The sequence below is a fragment of the Hyaena hyaena genome, unplaced genomic scaffold (assembly GCF_003009895.1).
Source record: "Hyaena hyaena isolate Hyena2069 unplaced genomic scaffold, ASM300989v1 scaffold_479, whole genome shotgun sequence".
Classification (NCBI taxonomy): domain Eukaryota; kingdom Metazoa; phylum Chordata; class Mammalia; order Carnivora; family Hyaenidae; genus Hyaena; species Hyaena hyaena.
Genome location: NW_024081107.1, coordinates 355,229 through 373,834, shown reverse-complemented (window position 1 = coordinate 373,834; position 18,606 = coordinate 355,229). Strand labels below are relative to the sequence as shown.

General features: G+C 36.8%; 1 protein-coding gene across 2 annotated transcripts in view; it reads left to right on the top strand.

The window, feature by feature from the left end:
* Positions 1 to 18,606, top strand: part of UNC13C (unc-13 homolog C) — a 564,606-nt gene that overhangs the window by 294,327 nt on the left and 251,673 nt on the right. For both annotated transcript variants that reach the window (XM_039254229.1, XM_039254228.1), the window contains 3 exons: positions 3,800 to 3,956; positions 15,608 to 15,676; positions 17,258 to 17,347. In XM_039254229.1, the coding sequence (XP_039110160.1) occupies positions 3,800 to 3,956; positions 15,608 to 15,676; positions 17,258 to 17,347 (316 nt within the window). The remainder of the gene's footprint in view (positions 1 to 3,799; positions 3,957 to 15,607; positions 15,677 to 17,257; positions 17,348 to 18,606) is intronic.

Genomic DNA, 18,606 nt, shown 5'->3' with positions numbered 1-18,606 from the left:
CTCCTCAATCACAACACCCTGAAAATTTGTCTTCTCTCATTGTTTTTGAAATTCATTCTATCCTCCATATTTCTATAGCTGCTGCCCTAGCTCAGACACCCACCCTCCCTTCCCTGTACAGCCTCCTAGGTGAACTCTCTTCTCTAGTCGCACCTTTAAACCCATCCTCTTAAAGTCTCCTCCCAGCCAAGGTAATCTATTTAAAATTCACCTCTCATGGGACGCCTGAGTGGGTCAGTCATTTAAGCACCTGACTCTTGATTTTGGCTCAGGTCATGATCTCATGCTTTGTGAGTTCAAGCCTTACTTCGGGGTCTGCACTGACAGCTCAGAGCCTGCTTGGGATTCTCTCTCTCTCTCTCTCTCTCTCTCTCTCTCTCTCTCCCTTCACTGCTTGTGCTCTCTTGTTTATTCAAAACAAATAACATAAAAAATTCACTTTCTATCCATATGAACAGCTAGAGTTCCTTGGAGATTGAAAAAAATTATTTTTCTACTTACATTGATTCTAAGAGTTTGAATTTTGGTTTGAAAAATTCCTTTGATCTGTAAAATAGATTAAACTTGCCTAACATATTTCATGAGACTCTCCTACACACACCCTTCCTTTGTTTTTGATCAAACCAAGCATAGACTATTTCCTGGGAAATTTGGGCTCTACCAACCAAAAATGGTTAGGTTTCACACTATACACAGTATTTTCCCCCATTGTGCCTTGGTTTTTACCATTCCATTCCATTTCCTTTATCAGTCAGTGACAGGAAGTCCTGTCCTTGGTTTGGCTGTCTCCTAGTCATGCAGTAAGTCTTAGTCCATCCTCATTTCAAAGAATCTTCCTTGACCTTTCCCTGACCCACCAGACCACAATATGCACACTCTAACATACTGTCCCATAGTGCTCTGTTCGACTTTTCTTTATTAAAACATTTACATAGTTGTATTACATTTCTTAAGTGACCGATTCTCCCATTAGTCTGCAAGTCGATTGATTACTATATACCCAGTGCCTAACACGGTATGTCACCTTTAGACATGTTAATATTCAATAAATTTATTGAACCAAATTCTAGAGACACTAAACTTCTTTTCTCTTCCATGACCATTACATGAGCTCTAATCCTCTAGACCTTGGCTCAGATGTTTCCCTCTGACTTCTCTGTGGGCTCACCACTAGTGGGATCAACTAAGCTTTGGATGCTTTGTCCTCCATCTGCAGGCTTCATAACTTCTAGCCTGTGGATACCTCTGTAATAGCGTACAAACTTAGATACCTCTGTAACAGCACTTTCTCTTATATGAGAAAATTAAGGTATGCATATTTTATACCAGGAGCATGTTTTAATCAACGCTAGATTCCTGTCATGAAGAATAGTTCCAGAACGACAGGAAGTGTGTAGTTATTGAAAGGAGAGTACTCTGGCCAGATGCCTTTAATATAAAAAACAGAGGAAATGTTAAAGGATGGAAAAACACCAGAATCCATTCTAATTATATTTCTAATCCTAATAAGAGAAAGTATTATAATACTATCTTTTACTATAAATTGAAGTTATTTTCTAAGAAAACTTTACTGTGTAAAAAAAGTTTATTTTTATGGTTTTTATAATTTTATGAATAATATACATTAACATTAATGATAAATAGAGAGCAAGGATTATATTAAATTATATAACTCAAAATCACATCACTAATTGTAGTGTTACAACATTGCTTTGGGGCCCCAAATGCAATGAGCATTTTCATCACTAAAACATTGGCTTACCAACTCGCAGTGTAAAATAAGCAAAGCTTAGTTCTTTATATCCCCAATCTTCCCATATTACACTCATTTCCCCCTCAAATCTCTTATACGCAGTGAACAATGTTCAATAATTGTGTCATTTTCATTATAAAATTTTTAATTTCACTTACAAAATTCACACCATGAACGCCGTCAACAGGATATTTATTATATATCTCCTTTATTTCTGCTTAAAGTCTCTGCCAAACTGTTGCCACCCTAATTGAGCACCAAAAATCAGAGGGTGGCAGCTACCAGAGATAAATACTAAGTAATCCAGCTGCATTAGAAGGCATGGATCCATTTTTTAAAACCACGAACAAAATTATTCATCCTGGTGACCTCCAGTATCCCTTTAAATATATAATGCGTGTTCAGGGGTGCCTGGTTGGCTCAGTTGGTTAAGTATCTGACTCTTGATTTCTGCTCAGGTTATAATCTCAGCTTTACTGAGTTCAAGCCCCCTCCTTGGGATCTGTGGTTACCACACGGAGCCTTCCTTGGGATTCTCTGTCTCCCTTTCATTCTACCTCTTTCTCTCACTCCAAAGAATAAATTAACATTAAAAAAATAAGTATATAATGCATGTTTGGGATAATAAAATTCTGGCCTTTGAGTTTCTTACCTATTTTTTTGACAACTAATATTTCTGTAACCTTGTAGCCTTAGGTATGGATAATTTCCTTGTGCCATCCAGATACCATTACATTTAGGTATCACGTAGTCTACAACTCCTGACCTTTAACTTGGTCTAACAAATTTAACTATTTGTAAACTGCTCAGAATTAGGAAAAAAGAAAGAAAAACATAGTGTTTCAAATTTTTTAATTTTAATTTTTAATATTTACCTGTGGTATATATATGCATTATAGTTAATTTAGTGTATAATAAAGTCAAAATATGGACCCTTTACCTAAAAGAAGCAATCAATGATCATCTGTTTCTAGGGTTAAACTACAAAGCATCATGTAACTGCCATGTTGTACTTTGTTATTCATAATCCTCAAAGATCCATATTTAAAACTTTAACCTACTTGGATCATCCAGCTTCATGACTAGCTCAGTGAGTGGCCTGACTGAAATCTAAGAGAAGCCGCCATTTCCAGGACCACCATCCATTTCTTGGAGGTGCCATTCAGGTCATCTTATTTATGCATATACATTCTGTGTCTATGTTCAGTAATACAGAATTCAGAGATGCTTAAGTGGAGGATAAATTACTGAAGCATGAGAGCAAAATACGATCAGATTACAAACTGAAAATTTCTTTCTTTCATGAATATTTTCTCTTTTCACTTTTACCGTAAGCTGTGCTTTCAATTTTCAAGTCTTTTGTTACAGTTCAAATGAAACAGGTTTTCTTAAGAGAAGTAACAGAATTGAACACTCGATGTTTCTGATGTCTGTGAATGATACTATTATTCAAGGTTTAAAAGGAATGGTCTTTAAGCATAAAGCTGGCATAATTCAATCTGCCTTGAGCATTCATCTGTTTGCTTTATTAAATCCTGATTATAAAAAAAAATGCTAGAGAAACAGAAATGCTTATGGAAAGTATTCCTTTATGACAACCGGACTTGAGTCAGATGTTGAGTTCACTTATTCAGTAGATATGTGGTGAAAGGAGAGACTCTTGCTTCTTCAGTGGGATAGAAATACAAGTATGAAAGGACATTTTGGTTAAAATGCAGCATTTCAGGAACTGAAGTAAATGGAGACTCCTGTATAATGGCTTTCCAGCCTTGCTGGATCCACTGGAAATTGCACTTTACATGTGTACACACAAAACTCCCATTCATCCCTGTGGCAAATCACATTCTAATTAAATCACTTCACATTTGTGAATGAGAAATGTTTAAAAGCTGAAACTGCTTTCTCTTTCATTTAGTAGAGATTGTGGGAGTGTTCTCTCTTTTTCATAGATGTAGTTGGGGAATTAATTGCTGACTTTAGAAGGTATGCCATTATGTGAATTTATTGGTTTATATTTTAAAAGTGCTTAATGTTTTTGTCTTGTAGGCACTTTTCATGTCTGTCTTCTAAATACATGTGTCCTGGTGTCCCTGCTGTCATGAGCACCTTGTTGGCAAATATAAATGCTTTCTATGCTCACACAACAGTTGCAACAAATGTACAGGTTTCTGCCTCAGATCGATTTGCTGCTACCAACTTTGGTGTAAGTATTTTTTGAACTTTAAAATTTCTATTAGCTTACAGGAGTTACATTTTCAAGGGACTTTGGATTCTAGATATTCTTAGAATCTTATTTCAGGAAGCACTTGTTAGGGGCTATCTCTTAGTATAATAGGCAAAAACTAAAAGTTCATTGAAAATATATTCTTATATTCTGCGAAATAACTTTGGCAGCCAATAGGCATCTTCATTGCCATCATCTCCAACAAGGAAATGCATTAATTTCGTGAAAGAGTAATGGGATTTTATATGACTTTCTCCACATATGCAAATTTAGGATTCATAATTTCAGAGGCTGTCCCCTGATAAAAATGAGTTTGACTGTCTTTTTCAGAATCTATTAGATTCCATTTACTTCCTACTGGGTCTTGCTGATATTGCTAGATATTAGCACGTCTTCTAAGTAAAGCATAATAGGTGTATAAAAAGTCTAAGAACTATCTGTACCTAATGAAGAGGTCCACCTGAAATACTCAAATGCACTAAGGACACATTGAAAAGTAGAAATGCAAGAATCCTAAGGAAACTCAAATATTTATCTGTTGCACCTGTCACTGGAATTCATTCTCTGTAAACCTCATTGAATTGAAATTGGCAAGACATAAATCAACAGGAATCACATTAAAGGGGTGAACATCTAAACTAAGACAAAACTAGTGAAGACGGAGAAGGAAGGAAATGTTGTAGGGTTTTTCATGGCATCACATCAACAGCATGTGGTGTCTTTGGGGATATGGACAGTGAAGGAAAGGGGAAGCTGTCTGAAGAGATTCCCAAAGTTTTGACTATGGCAACTGGTAGGCAGTAGCTCTGTTCAATAACCCTTTGAGAGAGGTATTTTTATTCTCATGTGTATACATGAAACTAAGCTCCACTGTAGCAAAACAATTTTCATGACGCCATGGTTAATTTTTCCACTGCACTTCCAAATTGGTTCACTGAATAGATTTTAGTTATTGATTATATTGTTAGAAATTAAATTTGGAGGTATGTGTCATAGAGTAGAAACAAATGAGACTCAGCAAATAAAAATGTGGGAAGCCAGTAGGGGAAAAAATGTGCTGCTGTGTATACTCTTCTCCTGTCCTTTTCACCTAAAAGAAAATGCATCTAAGGCATGTGAGATGAGTTGGAATGAATCAAAGGAAAAAGTAATTGTTATTTAATGACAGATCAAAGTAAGTACTAGTAGAAGAAAATAGTCTGGGTTAGGAGTCCTGAAATTAGAGTTTGTAGTCAAACTTAGCAAGCCAGTCCAGTCATTTAAGCTTCAGTTTCTCAGTCTGTTCAGTGAGGATGACTACTGTTCTAATGTGTTTCTCAAACTGAAGATGAGAATCAAACGATGTAAAAGATAGTAAGCCAGTTCGTAAAAGCTGAAAATGCTCAATAAATAGAAGGTTTGAAAATTTCATCTCTGTTGTCCTTACCTACAGTATAAATAACGGACTTTACTGACAGTACAAACAACATGCTATCAGCTACTTCTGTTAGATACATTGACTCTTGTTAAGAGCCAGGACCAAAGAACATTCCCTGGTCAGCTCAACAAAATACTATTGTGATCAATAACAGACTATTAGAACAGTTTTGTCATGAAAACCTCATCTTGGGGCACCTAGGTGGCTCAGTCAGTTAAGCATCTGACTCTTGATTTCAGCTCAGATCCTGATCTTTCATTCATGAAATCAAGCCTGGTGTTGGGTTCTGTGCTGACACCACAGCACCTTCTTGGGATTCTCTCTTCCTCTCTCTGTCTCTCTCTCTCTGCCTCTCTCTCTTTCTCTTAAATAAAGAGACCGTTCTTAAAAATGTAAAAAAACAAGACCAAAACCTCATCTTGGTAATAGGATTATCTTGAGATTTCACCTGGATAACATAAACCACTCTGTTATGAAATTGTTTTGCTTTTAATATTCTTCCTGGGTACACTGTAGATGATAAGCCAACCTCATGGAGCACTGAGCCTTTCTACTTCTGAAATAGAAGATGTGTCTATATCTATCCTAAAAGCTACTTGGAGGAAAACGAGGTAGAACTTCATACCAGCCCAAAGAGGAGAAACCAAATTGATTTCACTACTTTTCAGTGACAACATGATTATAAAAGCTTTATTTTGTGAATCAAAAAACTTACTTTAGAAGAAGACCAAAAAATTTTTTTTCAAACTACATTTTCATAAATTGTCAGTTTGGTATGTAAATCAGACTATATGTTTCTCAAGCTATTGAAAGTAATGCAATTTGCTTACTCAGATATGTCTAAGTATAAAGTCTCCTACCTCCAATTTAGGTCCCCAAATTCTTATGTACCTGAAATCTGAATTTGTTGCTTGTGACTCAGGAACATCATTACATTGGCCCTATTTTATCCTTCTCAAAAGTGTACCTCAGACATTTGATTTTCCAAATAATAAACCACTGGAAAAAGCTTTCTTATGACAATAATAAACAGACACATACTTAAGAAAACCATCAGTCTTACAATCCAAATATTTTTGTGTATAAATGCTATTTTTAGTCATGGCTTGGGTGAAAAATGTTCAGGAATGAAGTGAAAAGGACAGAACACTTGGCTGTGAAAAAGAAGAACAAGTGAAGTTTGCAGAGGAAAATGGTTACAGAAATTTGATGAAAATGATAATAAAAGAATGCCATATTATGAAAAGACAAGGGAAAACTATTTTGAGAAAGAGAAGTATGTAACATTGTCAACTATTGCAAAAAGTTCAAGTAAAATGGGAAAGAAGTAACCTCTTTGTATTTGGCAAATAGGAGGTGATTATTGAAGGAATTGATGTTGAAACATAATTTCACAGGGTCCTTCAGTGAATGGCATAGACAAATGTTTATGTAAATTAGGTTCATTTAGTCACTAAAATATAATGCAATCACTAAAAATCATGTTTTTAAAGAAAAGTTCATTAAGTTGAGCAGTGTCCATGATATAATGCTAAATGAAAAAAAAAATTCTATATGTAGTCTAACTCCAACACTGAAAACAACATACACACTGGTTTAGAAATAAGACTGGAAGGAAATGTGCCAAAATACCAATGATACCTGGTGGGATGACAGCTGATATTTTGTTAGTTTGCTTTGTATTCATCTTTATACTAAAATTGTAAAACTTTCCTATGTTATAATTAGATTAATTTTATAATAAACGTGAATCAAAGGGTGAATGTGGCTGAGGAAATAGACTATTCTCTTAAGGAAGTGAAATGAAAAGGGGAAGTATGGTCAAGGGAAGATTTTGCTATGAAAAAAAGATCTTATTTTTACTGTCTTGTTGAGTCTGAATATTTTATTTAAAAAGGTAAATTTACATTTACATATGTTTATAGATTATTAGGAAAAGGAGTAGTTGTGAGAGTGAAGTCACAGATTTATCAGATGGAAAACAGGTGATGGAGTGGCATCCCAGGGGAGAAAGAAGAACTGTAGTCAAGAAGACAAAAGGAGAGACATTCTTTGGAATGAGAAAGGACAGGGTCTCTTCAGAAATTTCAGTGATAGTATTAGTGTCCTTGCAGAGAATGCTGAACTTTTGATATAGCAGTGAAAAGCTGGGGCATCATACCCCATTTCCCTCATCTCCTCTGTGGTTATCTACAAGGACAGGAAGTACCCATCTACAAGTCAAAGGCTATAATGCAGATGCAGGTGAAGGAGGCTGTGAAAGGTTTAGATAAGTTACCAGAGGAAATAGAAAGAGAAATGCTTCAGGGCCATGGAAGAGGAATTCCCAGTAAAACTGAAGGTACCATTTGATGTTGAGGAGCATAAACTTAGTGTCACAACAATATAGGTGGCTTTGAGATTTCCTCAGAAATTTTCAGCGTTCTGATGCTCATGGAACAGATTTGAGAAATGATTAGATTGTCTCTCGGTTGAAATTTTGTAAAAAAAGAGACAGTGGAGGAGCATTTGGGTGGTTCAGTTGGTTAAAAGTCTGACTTCAGCTCAGGTCTTAATTTCATGGTTCGTTAGTTCGAGCCTCACATCTGCACTGTCAGTGCAGAGCCTGCTTGGGATTCTCTGTCTCTCTCTGCCCCCCTCCCCTTCTCTCTCTCTCTCTCTCTCTCTCTCAAAATAAACAAACTTTACAGAAAAGAAGCAATGGAAGGATGAGTGAATTAATATATAGATGAAACTGTCAAGAGAGACGTTGAGATGATTCGGCATGGTGTCTAGTTTTTAGAAGTTGTAGCAGATGAGACAGAGTCAAAAGATTTTGGTAGGAACATGATACATTTCAGTTAAAATTACAAAGGAGAGTCTTTGGTCCATGATGTGGCTCTGGAATATGCTGCTGAAAATTGAGTGTAAAACAGTTACAGCTTACACCTGTTCACAGGCAGTGATTGCTGAATTTTCAGGAATAAAGCAAGCTAGTTGTTTAGCATAGCCGTTTTTGAAACCAGAAGTATTTAGAATATTAACATCATGGGAATTGGCAAATGCTAAACATGAAGGCATTTTTCTTTTGAAGAGATGGTTTAGCAGCATATCATTGAGTGTGAAGCTTGCTTGGAGTCAAAAAGATTAAAGAAGTTTATTGGATAAAACATCCGCATGGCTCTTGAAAACGCCATGGGTAGATCAAGGGTTAGAAAGGAATAAAGCTCTTTGAGTTAGGATTCAATATCTCAACTTTATTTTTTTTTTTAATGTTTTATTTATTTCTAGGAGAGAGAGAGACAGCGTGAGCAGGGGAGGGTCAGAGAGAGAGGGAGTCACAGACTGAAACAGGCTCCAGGCTCTGAGCTGGCAGTCAGCACACAGCCCTACGCGGGGCTCGAACCCACGAACCGCGAGATCATGACCTAAGCGAAAGTCGGACGCTTAACCGACTAAGCCACCCAGGCGCCCCTCAATATCTCAACTTTAAAGAAAAGCCTTTACAAAATTTATTTAGTGAGCTATTTAAAAAAAAAAACACACACAAAACAAGTTATTAGTTATATCAGTATTTATCCAGCTCATTTTTTCCTTGGGTCTCTTTGACCTAGCCACTGTTTGGAAAAAATAAATTAATAAATATTTATTTTCCATTACATATGTTCTTTTATTTGTTCACTTGCTCATTTGATATGTATTTATGTGATCCCTATAGCAGTAGGCACTATGGCAAGTATAAAGGGACTGAAAGATAAACAGTGACCTCTACTCTCTGAAGTTTATGTTCTAATGGGATAGTCACTTAACCATATGTAACAATAACCCTAAGTCACTCCCAAAGTGTGATTAGTGTCAAAGGAGGCTTTGAGATTGAGAGATGGAAGAGGAGCAAGTGGCCAGTACTTTTCAGAGGCTCATGAAAGTCTGATAAAAGGAACAGGGCTTTTAGGGATGAGTAGTATTTTCTGGAGTCCAAGAAGTAGTAGGGAAACTATCTTAGGTCTGGGAAGACTTTTGAGTAAAGACCAAAGTAAAGTTACAAAATAAGTTCAAAGTGTGTGTAAGGTTGCCTGCCTAGTGAGTAGGACAAATAGAATAAAGGATGGTAGAGGGCCACCTGGGTGGTACAGTCGGTTAAGGCTGCAACTTCGGCTCAGTTCATGATCTCATGGTTTGTGGGTTCTAGCCCTGTGTCAGGCTTTGTGCTGACAGCTCAGAGCCTGGAGCCTGCTTCAGATTATGTGTCTCCCTCTCTCACCCTCCCTTATTCATGTTCTGTCTCTCTCTCTCTCTCTCTCTCTCTTTCAAAAATAAATAAGCATTTTAAAAAAAAAATTAAAAAAGGAATAAAGGACAGTGGTATAGAAGGAAGCTGTTCTATTGGGTTGACATTAGATTGTTGAGGGCCTTTAAAACCTACCAAGATGTTTGGATGTCATTCTTGAAGCTTAGGGTATAATCTTTGATTTCAAAAGATAATTGTAGAGGAAACGTTGTAGAAGGGAGAGAGAGGATATGTATCAGACACAGTTCAGTTGTAGTAATAGAAACCATCTTAGAAATTTTAAGTAGAAAGGGATTTGGCACAGGGAATTACCTGCTTTATAATATCATTCAGGACTGGAGGAAGATCTTTCTGTAATAATTCTCAAAATATTCCAGTGAAACTGATTTGCAGGAGAAGTAGTGAGCTTTCTTATGGTCGGGAAGGTGAGGACTCAGAATGCTGCCTCTACTGCTAATGTAGTAGAATGTCTGAAACCACAAAGCTAGTGACCAGATACTGGGAAATGGATGTCTCCAGGACTTGACTAAGCAGGCCAAGTAATCCAGAAAGCAAGAAGTAGGCCTCCATCCCTCACCTGCTTTCCAAATGTAGCAGTGCACATGTCTGAAATAGGCAGAAACTAAGGTAAGTACATAAACCTAGCTGCAGAGGAGTTTGGGAAATATGGTGTTTAGTTATCCAGTGTCAGAACTACAGGGAAGCCACACTGAAAGGAGAAATGAGTAAAACAGTTCTGGATTTGAATTCAGAAGGAGTAGATGTAAATTAGTGATAGGGCTGATATGCTAGTCCCGACAAAGTGAAGTAATGCTGTGCTAAGATAGTGGCTTAGAGAATATGAAGTGTGTGGCAAAAGAGAAAATCTGTGTGGGAAACATTTTAGAATAGGCTTTTTTTTTTTTTCTAGTTTTTATGACTTGACAAATGATTAATTCTGGGCAGAGTTGGATCTAGGTTTTGTGCTTCCTAAACATTATACAATTCAATGAGACTCTTTTTAAAATATTTTTAAAGTTTATTTATTTATTTTGAGAGAGAGAGAGAGAGAGAGCGCGCGCGAGCACCACCAAGCTCACAAGCAGGTGAAGGGCAGAGAGAAGGAAAGACAGAACCCCAAGCAGGCTGCACCATCCGTGCAGAGCTCAATGTGGGGCTTGAACTCACGAATTGTGAGATCACGACCTGGGCCGAATTCAAGAGCCAGAAGCTTAACTGACTGAGCCACCCACGTGCCCCTGATGTGACTCTTTTTAATAAAAATACAAATTGTTAATAGAAAATAGAAATTAATATTCATTTTTAGTGAAAAATGAATGCCAATCAATTCTGTTGTAATAACAAACACAGCAAATATTACAAATTCCAGAAAAACAACCATAATATTTTCATTAACATCCTGATGGATCTCTTTAAGAATTTTTCTAGGATTTTTGACCTTAAATTCTTTGATCACTTCTTCATATGATGAGAATCCTGAAATACCACTTTTTATTGAAAAAAAAGTCTTGAGCAGAAAAAAATATCTGAGACTATCAAGGGGAAGGGTGATCATTGGCATGTGTCCAGCACACTAACTTAATTCTTGGGTGTACACATAACTTTTTCTGTGATGAGGCTCTCTGTGTTTGCTAATGGACACCCAAGAAAATTAGTTTCCTACCTGCTCAGAGAGGCTGGGATATGTGGGTTCTACTTCTTCAATGCTTACGTTTCAGAGGGATAGCTCCCAAATCCTTGAGGAAGACATCCCTGGGTTGTCAAGCAACCTGGCAAGAGGCTTTTAAACAGGTTGACATTTTGGGGCGCCTGGGTGGCTCAGTTGGTTGAGCATCTGACTTTGGCTCAGGTCATGATCTCACCGCTTGTGGGTTTGAGCTCTGCGTTGGGCTCTGTGCTAACAGCTAGCTCAGAGCTTGGAGCCTGCTTCGGATTCTGTGTCTCCCTCTCTCTCTGCCCCTCCCCCACTTGCAGTTCCTCTCTCTCTCTCTCTCTCTCTCTAAAATGAATAAATGTTAAAAATTTTAAACAGGCTGACATTTAAAAGGGACAAAGGAAGAATTATAATTATGTTTTTTTTAAAGAGAATGCTCAAAAAATAAAGAAGTCAGGGCGTAGAGTCAAGAAGCAACCTATCTAAAGTTCAGTCAAAGTGAGGGAAACATTGAGGTTCTAGGGCAGTAAGGATAACATCTCAGGGCTTTTAAAACTTGCCTGTGAAGGGACTCCTTAAACACTTTTGAGTTGATGATATTTGGTAGTCACTGACACCATCACTGTAGTGATATTTTATGATTCTGTGATACCTGTTACTATCACTATTGATCTCAAATCAAGAAACGTGAATACACTTCCAATATATTCTCAAGATTAACTGAATTATCAAAAAAAGTCAAAAGAGCCTGTGCATTACTTCTGTTTGAAATGTTCTTCTTAATGAATTACTGCTTTTGGTGTGATCTGGAAAAAAAAGTATTTACAATTTGCTGGTCCAAGCCAGAATAACGTTTATCCTATTTTTACAAAGTTTATGAAAACCTGAGATCATGTGAACCTATAGCTAGGGCTCCTCCCATGCAAGCCGAAGCAAGAGAGGGCCCCTAGCACTGAAGCATCATTAGATTCAAGTTAAACCAACCCCTGCCTTGGGAGTGAGATGCTAAGAAACAAAGAAAGGGAAGAACACAGCTGAGAATGATGCACAGGCTTTTACACCTCTTCCTAAAGAGCATTTCCTTCTACAGTTCCCAGGACTCCAGGGCAGTATGTTTACATTTCTTGTTGATTTGAATGCACTTGTGGGGTAGCAACTGGCATCCCCTCCTCAAAATCTCCCCTGTGCCCATGGGCCAAAACCAGCCCACCAGCTGGAAGTTTGGTATGGCCCATGAGGTGAGAATGGTTTCCATGTTTTAAATGGTTTTTAAATATCAAAAGAAGACCATTATTTTCCAACACATGCAAATTATATGAAATTCAAATTTCACTGTCCAAAAATCAAAATTGTATTGGAGAATAGCCATGTCCATTTGTTTATATATTGTTTCTGGGAGCACTGTGCTTCAGTGGTGGAGTTTAAAAGAAAGCTGAAAACAGTTGTTACCTGGTTCTTTATAGGCAATGATCTGACCCCTGGTCTAATTAGTAGGAGACTAATATTTTTTTTAATAAATTTATTTCGAGAGAGAGAGCACACAAGAGAAAGCATGTGTGATCAGGGAAGGGGCACAGAAAGAGGGGGGAGAGAATCTCAAGCAGCCTCCGTGAGCCCCAAGTGGGGCTCCATCTGATGACTGTGAGATCATGACTTGAGCCGAAATCCAGAGTCAGAGGCTTAACCAGCTGAGCTGCGCAGGCACCCCTAGAATTATTCTTATCAACTAATTAAACCTAAGTTTTTGATAACTGATAACAGTATTATGATTGATTTGGCCCTCTATCAAATACCAGGCATCTGTAGACATTACCTAATGCAAAGAATGGAGTAGCATGGAGGATTCAGATGTTGTGGCATGCCCCTCAGGAGAATCATTTTTTAATCACTCAGTCTTTTGTTACTCCTCAAATCACCCCATGCAGGAAATAGGCCTCTCAGTTCTTGCAAAGGCAATCTCACTGTAGTTAAATAGAATTATGATAAATAAAATTAAATTTCAAGCTGTCCTGCTGTTTAAAGAATCTCTATGAAAATTCAATCAATAGCACACTTTTAATTTCATATCATCTCACATTGTCTGGGATTTTGTGACAGTTTTCTCCACAGTTTTCTGTGTTCCTTGAATGTAAATTTCCCAGCTGGGCACTGAAGACTGAGGTAGGAAGACCACACATGTGATCTGTGGTTGTCAGAATTCTGTTTGGCTGCATGAAAGAAACTGAAGTAAATAAGATTTTTCCCGCATGTAACCCAAGTCCAAAAGTAGTAAGGAATTCAGGATGAGTGTAGCTGCTTAGGATTGTAATTTTTTGAAAGGGTGGGGAGACAGGGCTAAGGTGAGGTGTGGGGGCTCCCAGCTTCCTGCTCCACCTCATGTAGTTGCTTGTTTAGCTTTTCATCTGATGGTAACATGACTGTTTTACCTTCATGTGTTTTGTCTGAATTTGAGGTAGGGAAAAGGAGAGAAAAACAGGGCAGATGGAGAAAAAGCCTGAGAAAGAACTACATAGCAAACATTAATGCAACAGTGCCTGCTCACCATTCCTTTAGAATCTTTCCAAATAATAATTCATTGATAATGTGCTAGCTGGGTTCGTCCCCTTTAATAAACTATATGTAGCTCATTAGCCAAAATCATGTTGCATGGCCATTCCAACAGGAAATTGAGGTCTGTGAAGTTAGGTATTTCATAATGGACACATTTAAATTTTTAGGTTTTACTGTAAGGAAGAATGGAAAAAATGGGTATCAAGCCCACAACCAGAATAGTCAGTCCCAGTATATATAACAGGGCGATTAGCTTGGGCAGTAATGTAACTGACTAGCGTCATGTCAGTTGTCTTGATGATACATACGAATCTCAGAGGTCAGATAAACCATCTTTAAGACATGACATGAACACATTAACTTTTACAGTTATTGATTGATTAACTTTACTGTGGCCTAAACTGATGACGGTAGTGGCTCTTATGGTTTTCTCTTTTGATTGAGAGCTACTGAACCACATGGTTGAGGGGATGAGGATTAATAACAGGACAGTATAGTTCACCTCTTCCCCTGGGAAGGTCTGATGGAGAGTGGGAAAGGAAAACCTAAGACATTCAACTCATCTGCAGTTTTACGTAGCTTTACTGAAGAGGCTTCTCGGCCTAACAAGATGGCAAGCATCTTGAAGGCAAGGTTCATTTCGTAGGCTCCTTCATTGCCTCTGAAAGGGGTTAATACAGAAAGTAATATCAAGTTTGATTGTCTGACATAGAAACCTGAAAAAGGCAGTTTATTCAGAAAATTGGAGTTTCAACGTAGGAACAATTCATCAACTCCTGTTAATATTCAGCTCACTTCATCAAAATAGGTGACTTCCAGGGATAAGTTAAAACCCCATAAATCTACCTTTTATATGAAAGTAAAGTTTCACACTTTGAATAATATCTTCCAAAGTATAATTTGTTATTTACAGAATATTCATGTAGGCAGAGACCTTTGCTCTTACTTACTTGCACTCTCTTATTTCTTTTTATTTTTGATTAAAATCTGAGACTCAGAATGGGGATTGTCTACCTGTAAAGTTTGTGTCACTTTGATGTTTTTATCTTTTCTAATTTATTAACTTTATTTAATCAACACAACTTCACCCTTAGACTTGTAAGCAAACTCCTTATTTTCAGATCCTATGAAGAGGTCAGTCCAACACTGAGAAAGCCTCAGAGGGAAACATCAGTAATTGGTTTTTTTTGCTTAATGTTTTATACTTTCTTTAAACACTAAATCATAAACATACTGGAAAGGTAATCGATACTTTCAGATTATGAATTCTTTACTTGTTACCAAAAGGAAAATGCTTTTTGAAATTGTTCTTAATGAGAACAATAGCTATTCCTACTTCCATAAGTAGGAGAAGTTTCAAAATAATAATAATTTATTTCTGGGAAGATACATTGATGTGTGGAGTGGGTCATGTTGTATCTTGCTGACTCATTGTTGTGAATTAATACAGTGACAATTCAGTTGTCTGGACTCTTTACCCAGAACATAGCTTTCTGGATACTTACCTGTTCATCACAGAGAGGCTGTGTGGCCTTTTGGCAAGAGCTTGGATTTGGTGTCAAAGAGATCTGCATTTGAGTCACTGTTGTGTCACATACCATTTCTATCATCTTGGATAAATCATTGACATCTTTGAACTTTCCTTTCTGTAAAATCAGGAAAATAACTCAGAGTTGTTTTGAGGGTTACATTTAGAATGGCCATTTATTTCCATTCTCCTATTTTGTGTTTTCTCTGTACAGAGGGAAAAATTCATAAAACTACTGGACCAATTGCATAACTCTTTAAGGATTGACTTGTCAAAGTATAGGGTATGTACAAAAAATTATTTGCCTGAAGTAAGATATCATGTTTGGCTGAGATGCTTTCTTGTCATATTACAGAAAATCATCCACTGTGTAATGGAAAAGTAAAAATACTGATCTTGGGATCTCAGGTTCTGTCAAACTGGAAAAGTCCCATTAGTAAGCAAGCTGATATCCCTCATCAAGAGACCTTATCCCACACAACTCTATACTAATAAGTGTGTGTGTGTGTGTAGCTTTGATTTTACAATCATTTTAATAACTATCAGATTGAGAGACACTCAGCTAATTCTTGAAGTACACATGTGGCATAGACCTCATCTTGAAAGCTCACCCCTTGTTGCTCAGATAGCCTGCTGATCGTTCCTCAGCTTTTAAGATTCTTATTTGGACTCACTGCTTTCTACATCAGAAAAATGTGCTTTTTTGAAGCTGTCCAAAGTTCTTGTCAACTATTCTACACTTCACCTCCAGGTGAAACACACAGATACATACATACAAATGTATTCATATGCTTTTGAGTGTAAATATACATATTATTTTAATTTTAAAGATCTTATAAAACATTCAGTTATAAATTTTATTTACAAAAAATAAGTAGCAATCATTATTTCTTTAATAATTTATTCTAAACATCATACCTTCATATATGTGTAGCATCTTCATTTATGTCTTTGTTCATTATTGATCTCTTAATTGAATATTTCTGGAAATTATAGTACCAGATTTTGTCAAATTCAACCTTCCTGTTGAAACTGGGCCCAACACTGTTAAAAGATAACTGCTATTAACTAGGCAATAAAAAAGATTACTGGGGGTAAAAAGGGCCTTGGGGCTACCTTTATTTGTCATCATTTTGACAACCTAACTCTGCTCAGGTTCATGAATATCTAAAGGTTACCTGTGGTTTTTCTGATCACTCTCTAAAAAACCAATCTGAAAGCATGGTAACATGAGATATTTTTCAGTGTTACAATCTTAAAATCTCAGATCAAACATTTCATAACCACATCTTTCTTTTACTTTAAAGTTTTGAACTTCTTTATTTTCATCTGACATCTTCACCCAACATCACTAACAAACTTCTTGTTGAAATCCACAGTACTTGAGGGAGAGACTGCAGTGCAGTCTTAATCTTTTAACTTTTAGAAGTTTCTTTATGACTAAAAGTAAATGTAGCATAAGTAAAATTTCCCGAGGTATTTTTGGAAAAAATTACTCATCTTGAGAAAATTATTTAAAATATTTCCAAATACATGCTCCACTCCACTTTTAGTAGCAAAACTATTATATAAACAAAGACAAATAATAACACTGCATATATTATATAATTATGCATGCATAATCTATAATAAAAATTATATTTTTATTGCACTGTGGAAATAGAGGATATGGCTTTGTAAAACTAGGAATATTTCCAAATTGTTTACTTTCTGTAATGTTTTATGATAAAATATTTTGGGAATACTCTAGGGGTATTTTTATAATTTTGCACAGTTCATTTCCCATTCCCTTTCCCAGAAAGCTAGTTTTAGTTTATTTTCCCACCCTGATAATTTACTCATTTTCTGTTTCTTAATTAACCAGGAAAACTTCCCAGCCAGCAATGCTGAACGACTGCAAGATCTGAAATCAACTGTTGACCTGCTAACAAGTATCACCTTCTTCAGGATGAAGGTACCTCATCTTACTTGTCACCATCTTGATGTGACATAACACTGGTTAAAGTCTGGCTTTTACTCATCTCTTGATCAGTGCTGTCCAAGCCTGGCAGTTATGCCATGATGTCTTTTCCTTTGAAAGTGAATCCTCCAGTATGAGGTATGTTGAAAAGGGATTATCCCAGACACCTAAAATGTTCTGATACACTTGGCTTAAATTTAGTTTTAAATTAAACCTGTCTTAAATCCATCTTAAACAAATACGGCGCTTACTAAAAAGAAATCCCTAAGAATGCTAAATGGAAATGAGTTACTTCTCATTTTGGTTTTAACTCCCATCTCTTGCTAACCTTTTCATCCCAAGAGAGTAACTGATTCTTTTAAGTTTGCCCCAATTGTGACAACTTTCGTTTTCAACCCTGGAAATGTCTACATAGGGATATATTTGATTGTTGAATCCTTTTGTATAATTAACTATTATCTACCAAACTTTGAAGGCATTTCTTTTTAGATAGATCCCTGCTTTAACAGCAAGTTCTCTGCCCTCGTAATTTGGCTATCAAGACTATTCATGTCAAGTGTTTCGTAAAACTATTTGTCAGGCTCAAAAATTTTTCCTCTTTGAAAGAGAGTTTTAGGATGTTTATTCAGAAAATTCCTATACAAAAAAAATATAATTTTAAGTCGCTCATGATTGTTTTCACTAGAAACACTAAAAATGGTACTATGTGAGACACAGAAAACAAAACCATCCTATATTAGCAATCATCTACAGTTTTCCAAGTCCAAGAAAAAAATCATTTGGCTTCAAATTATAGTGAAATTGGGTGACTGGGATAAATAGAATTTATATCCATTCTGATGCCCTGGCAGCAGCTGCTGGAACAGAGTGCAGAGAAGGCTAGTAAACTTCCAACTAGGCTCATGAGGAAAAGTTGCTTTATTGACAGGCAGCGCCTGCCATTGACACTGGTAGGGGGTGCCTGCACAAGTGCTGCGTATCTGCCATTCCTGAGTCACCAGCCTTGTAGTGTTTAGAGACAAAATTTCAAACTTCCATCACCTCCTCCTCCATCCTTACCAGCAGCTGATAAACTTGCTTCTCACTGCAGTGAAAACAACGGGTGCAAAGGCTGGAGAGCTTCCTCCAGCGCAGACCACATGCTCCTACCACCCAACCCCATCCATCTCTTTACCTGTGTCTGTGTCCATATACTCTTCCTTCTTGTATTACTATTGATTAGCTGTCTGTTCTCCTAGAAAAGGCCATCTCTT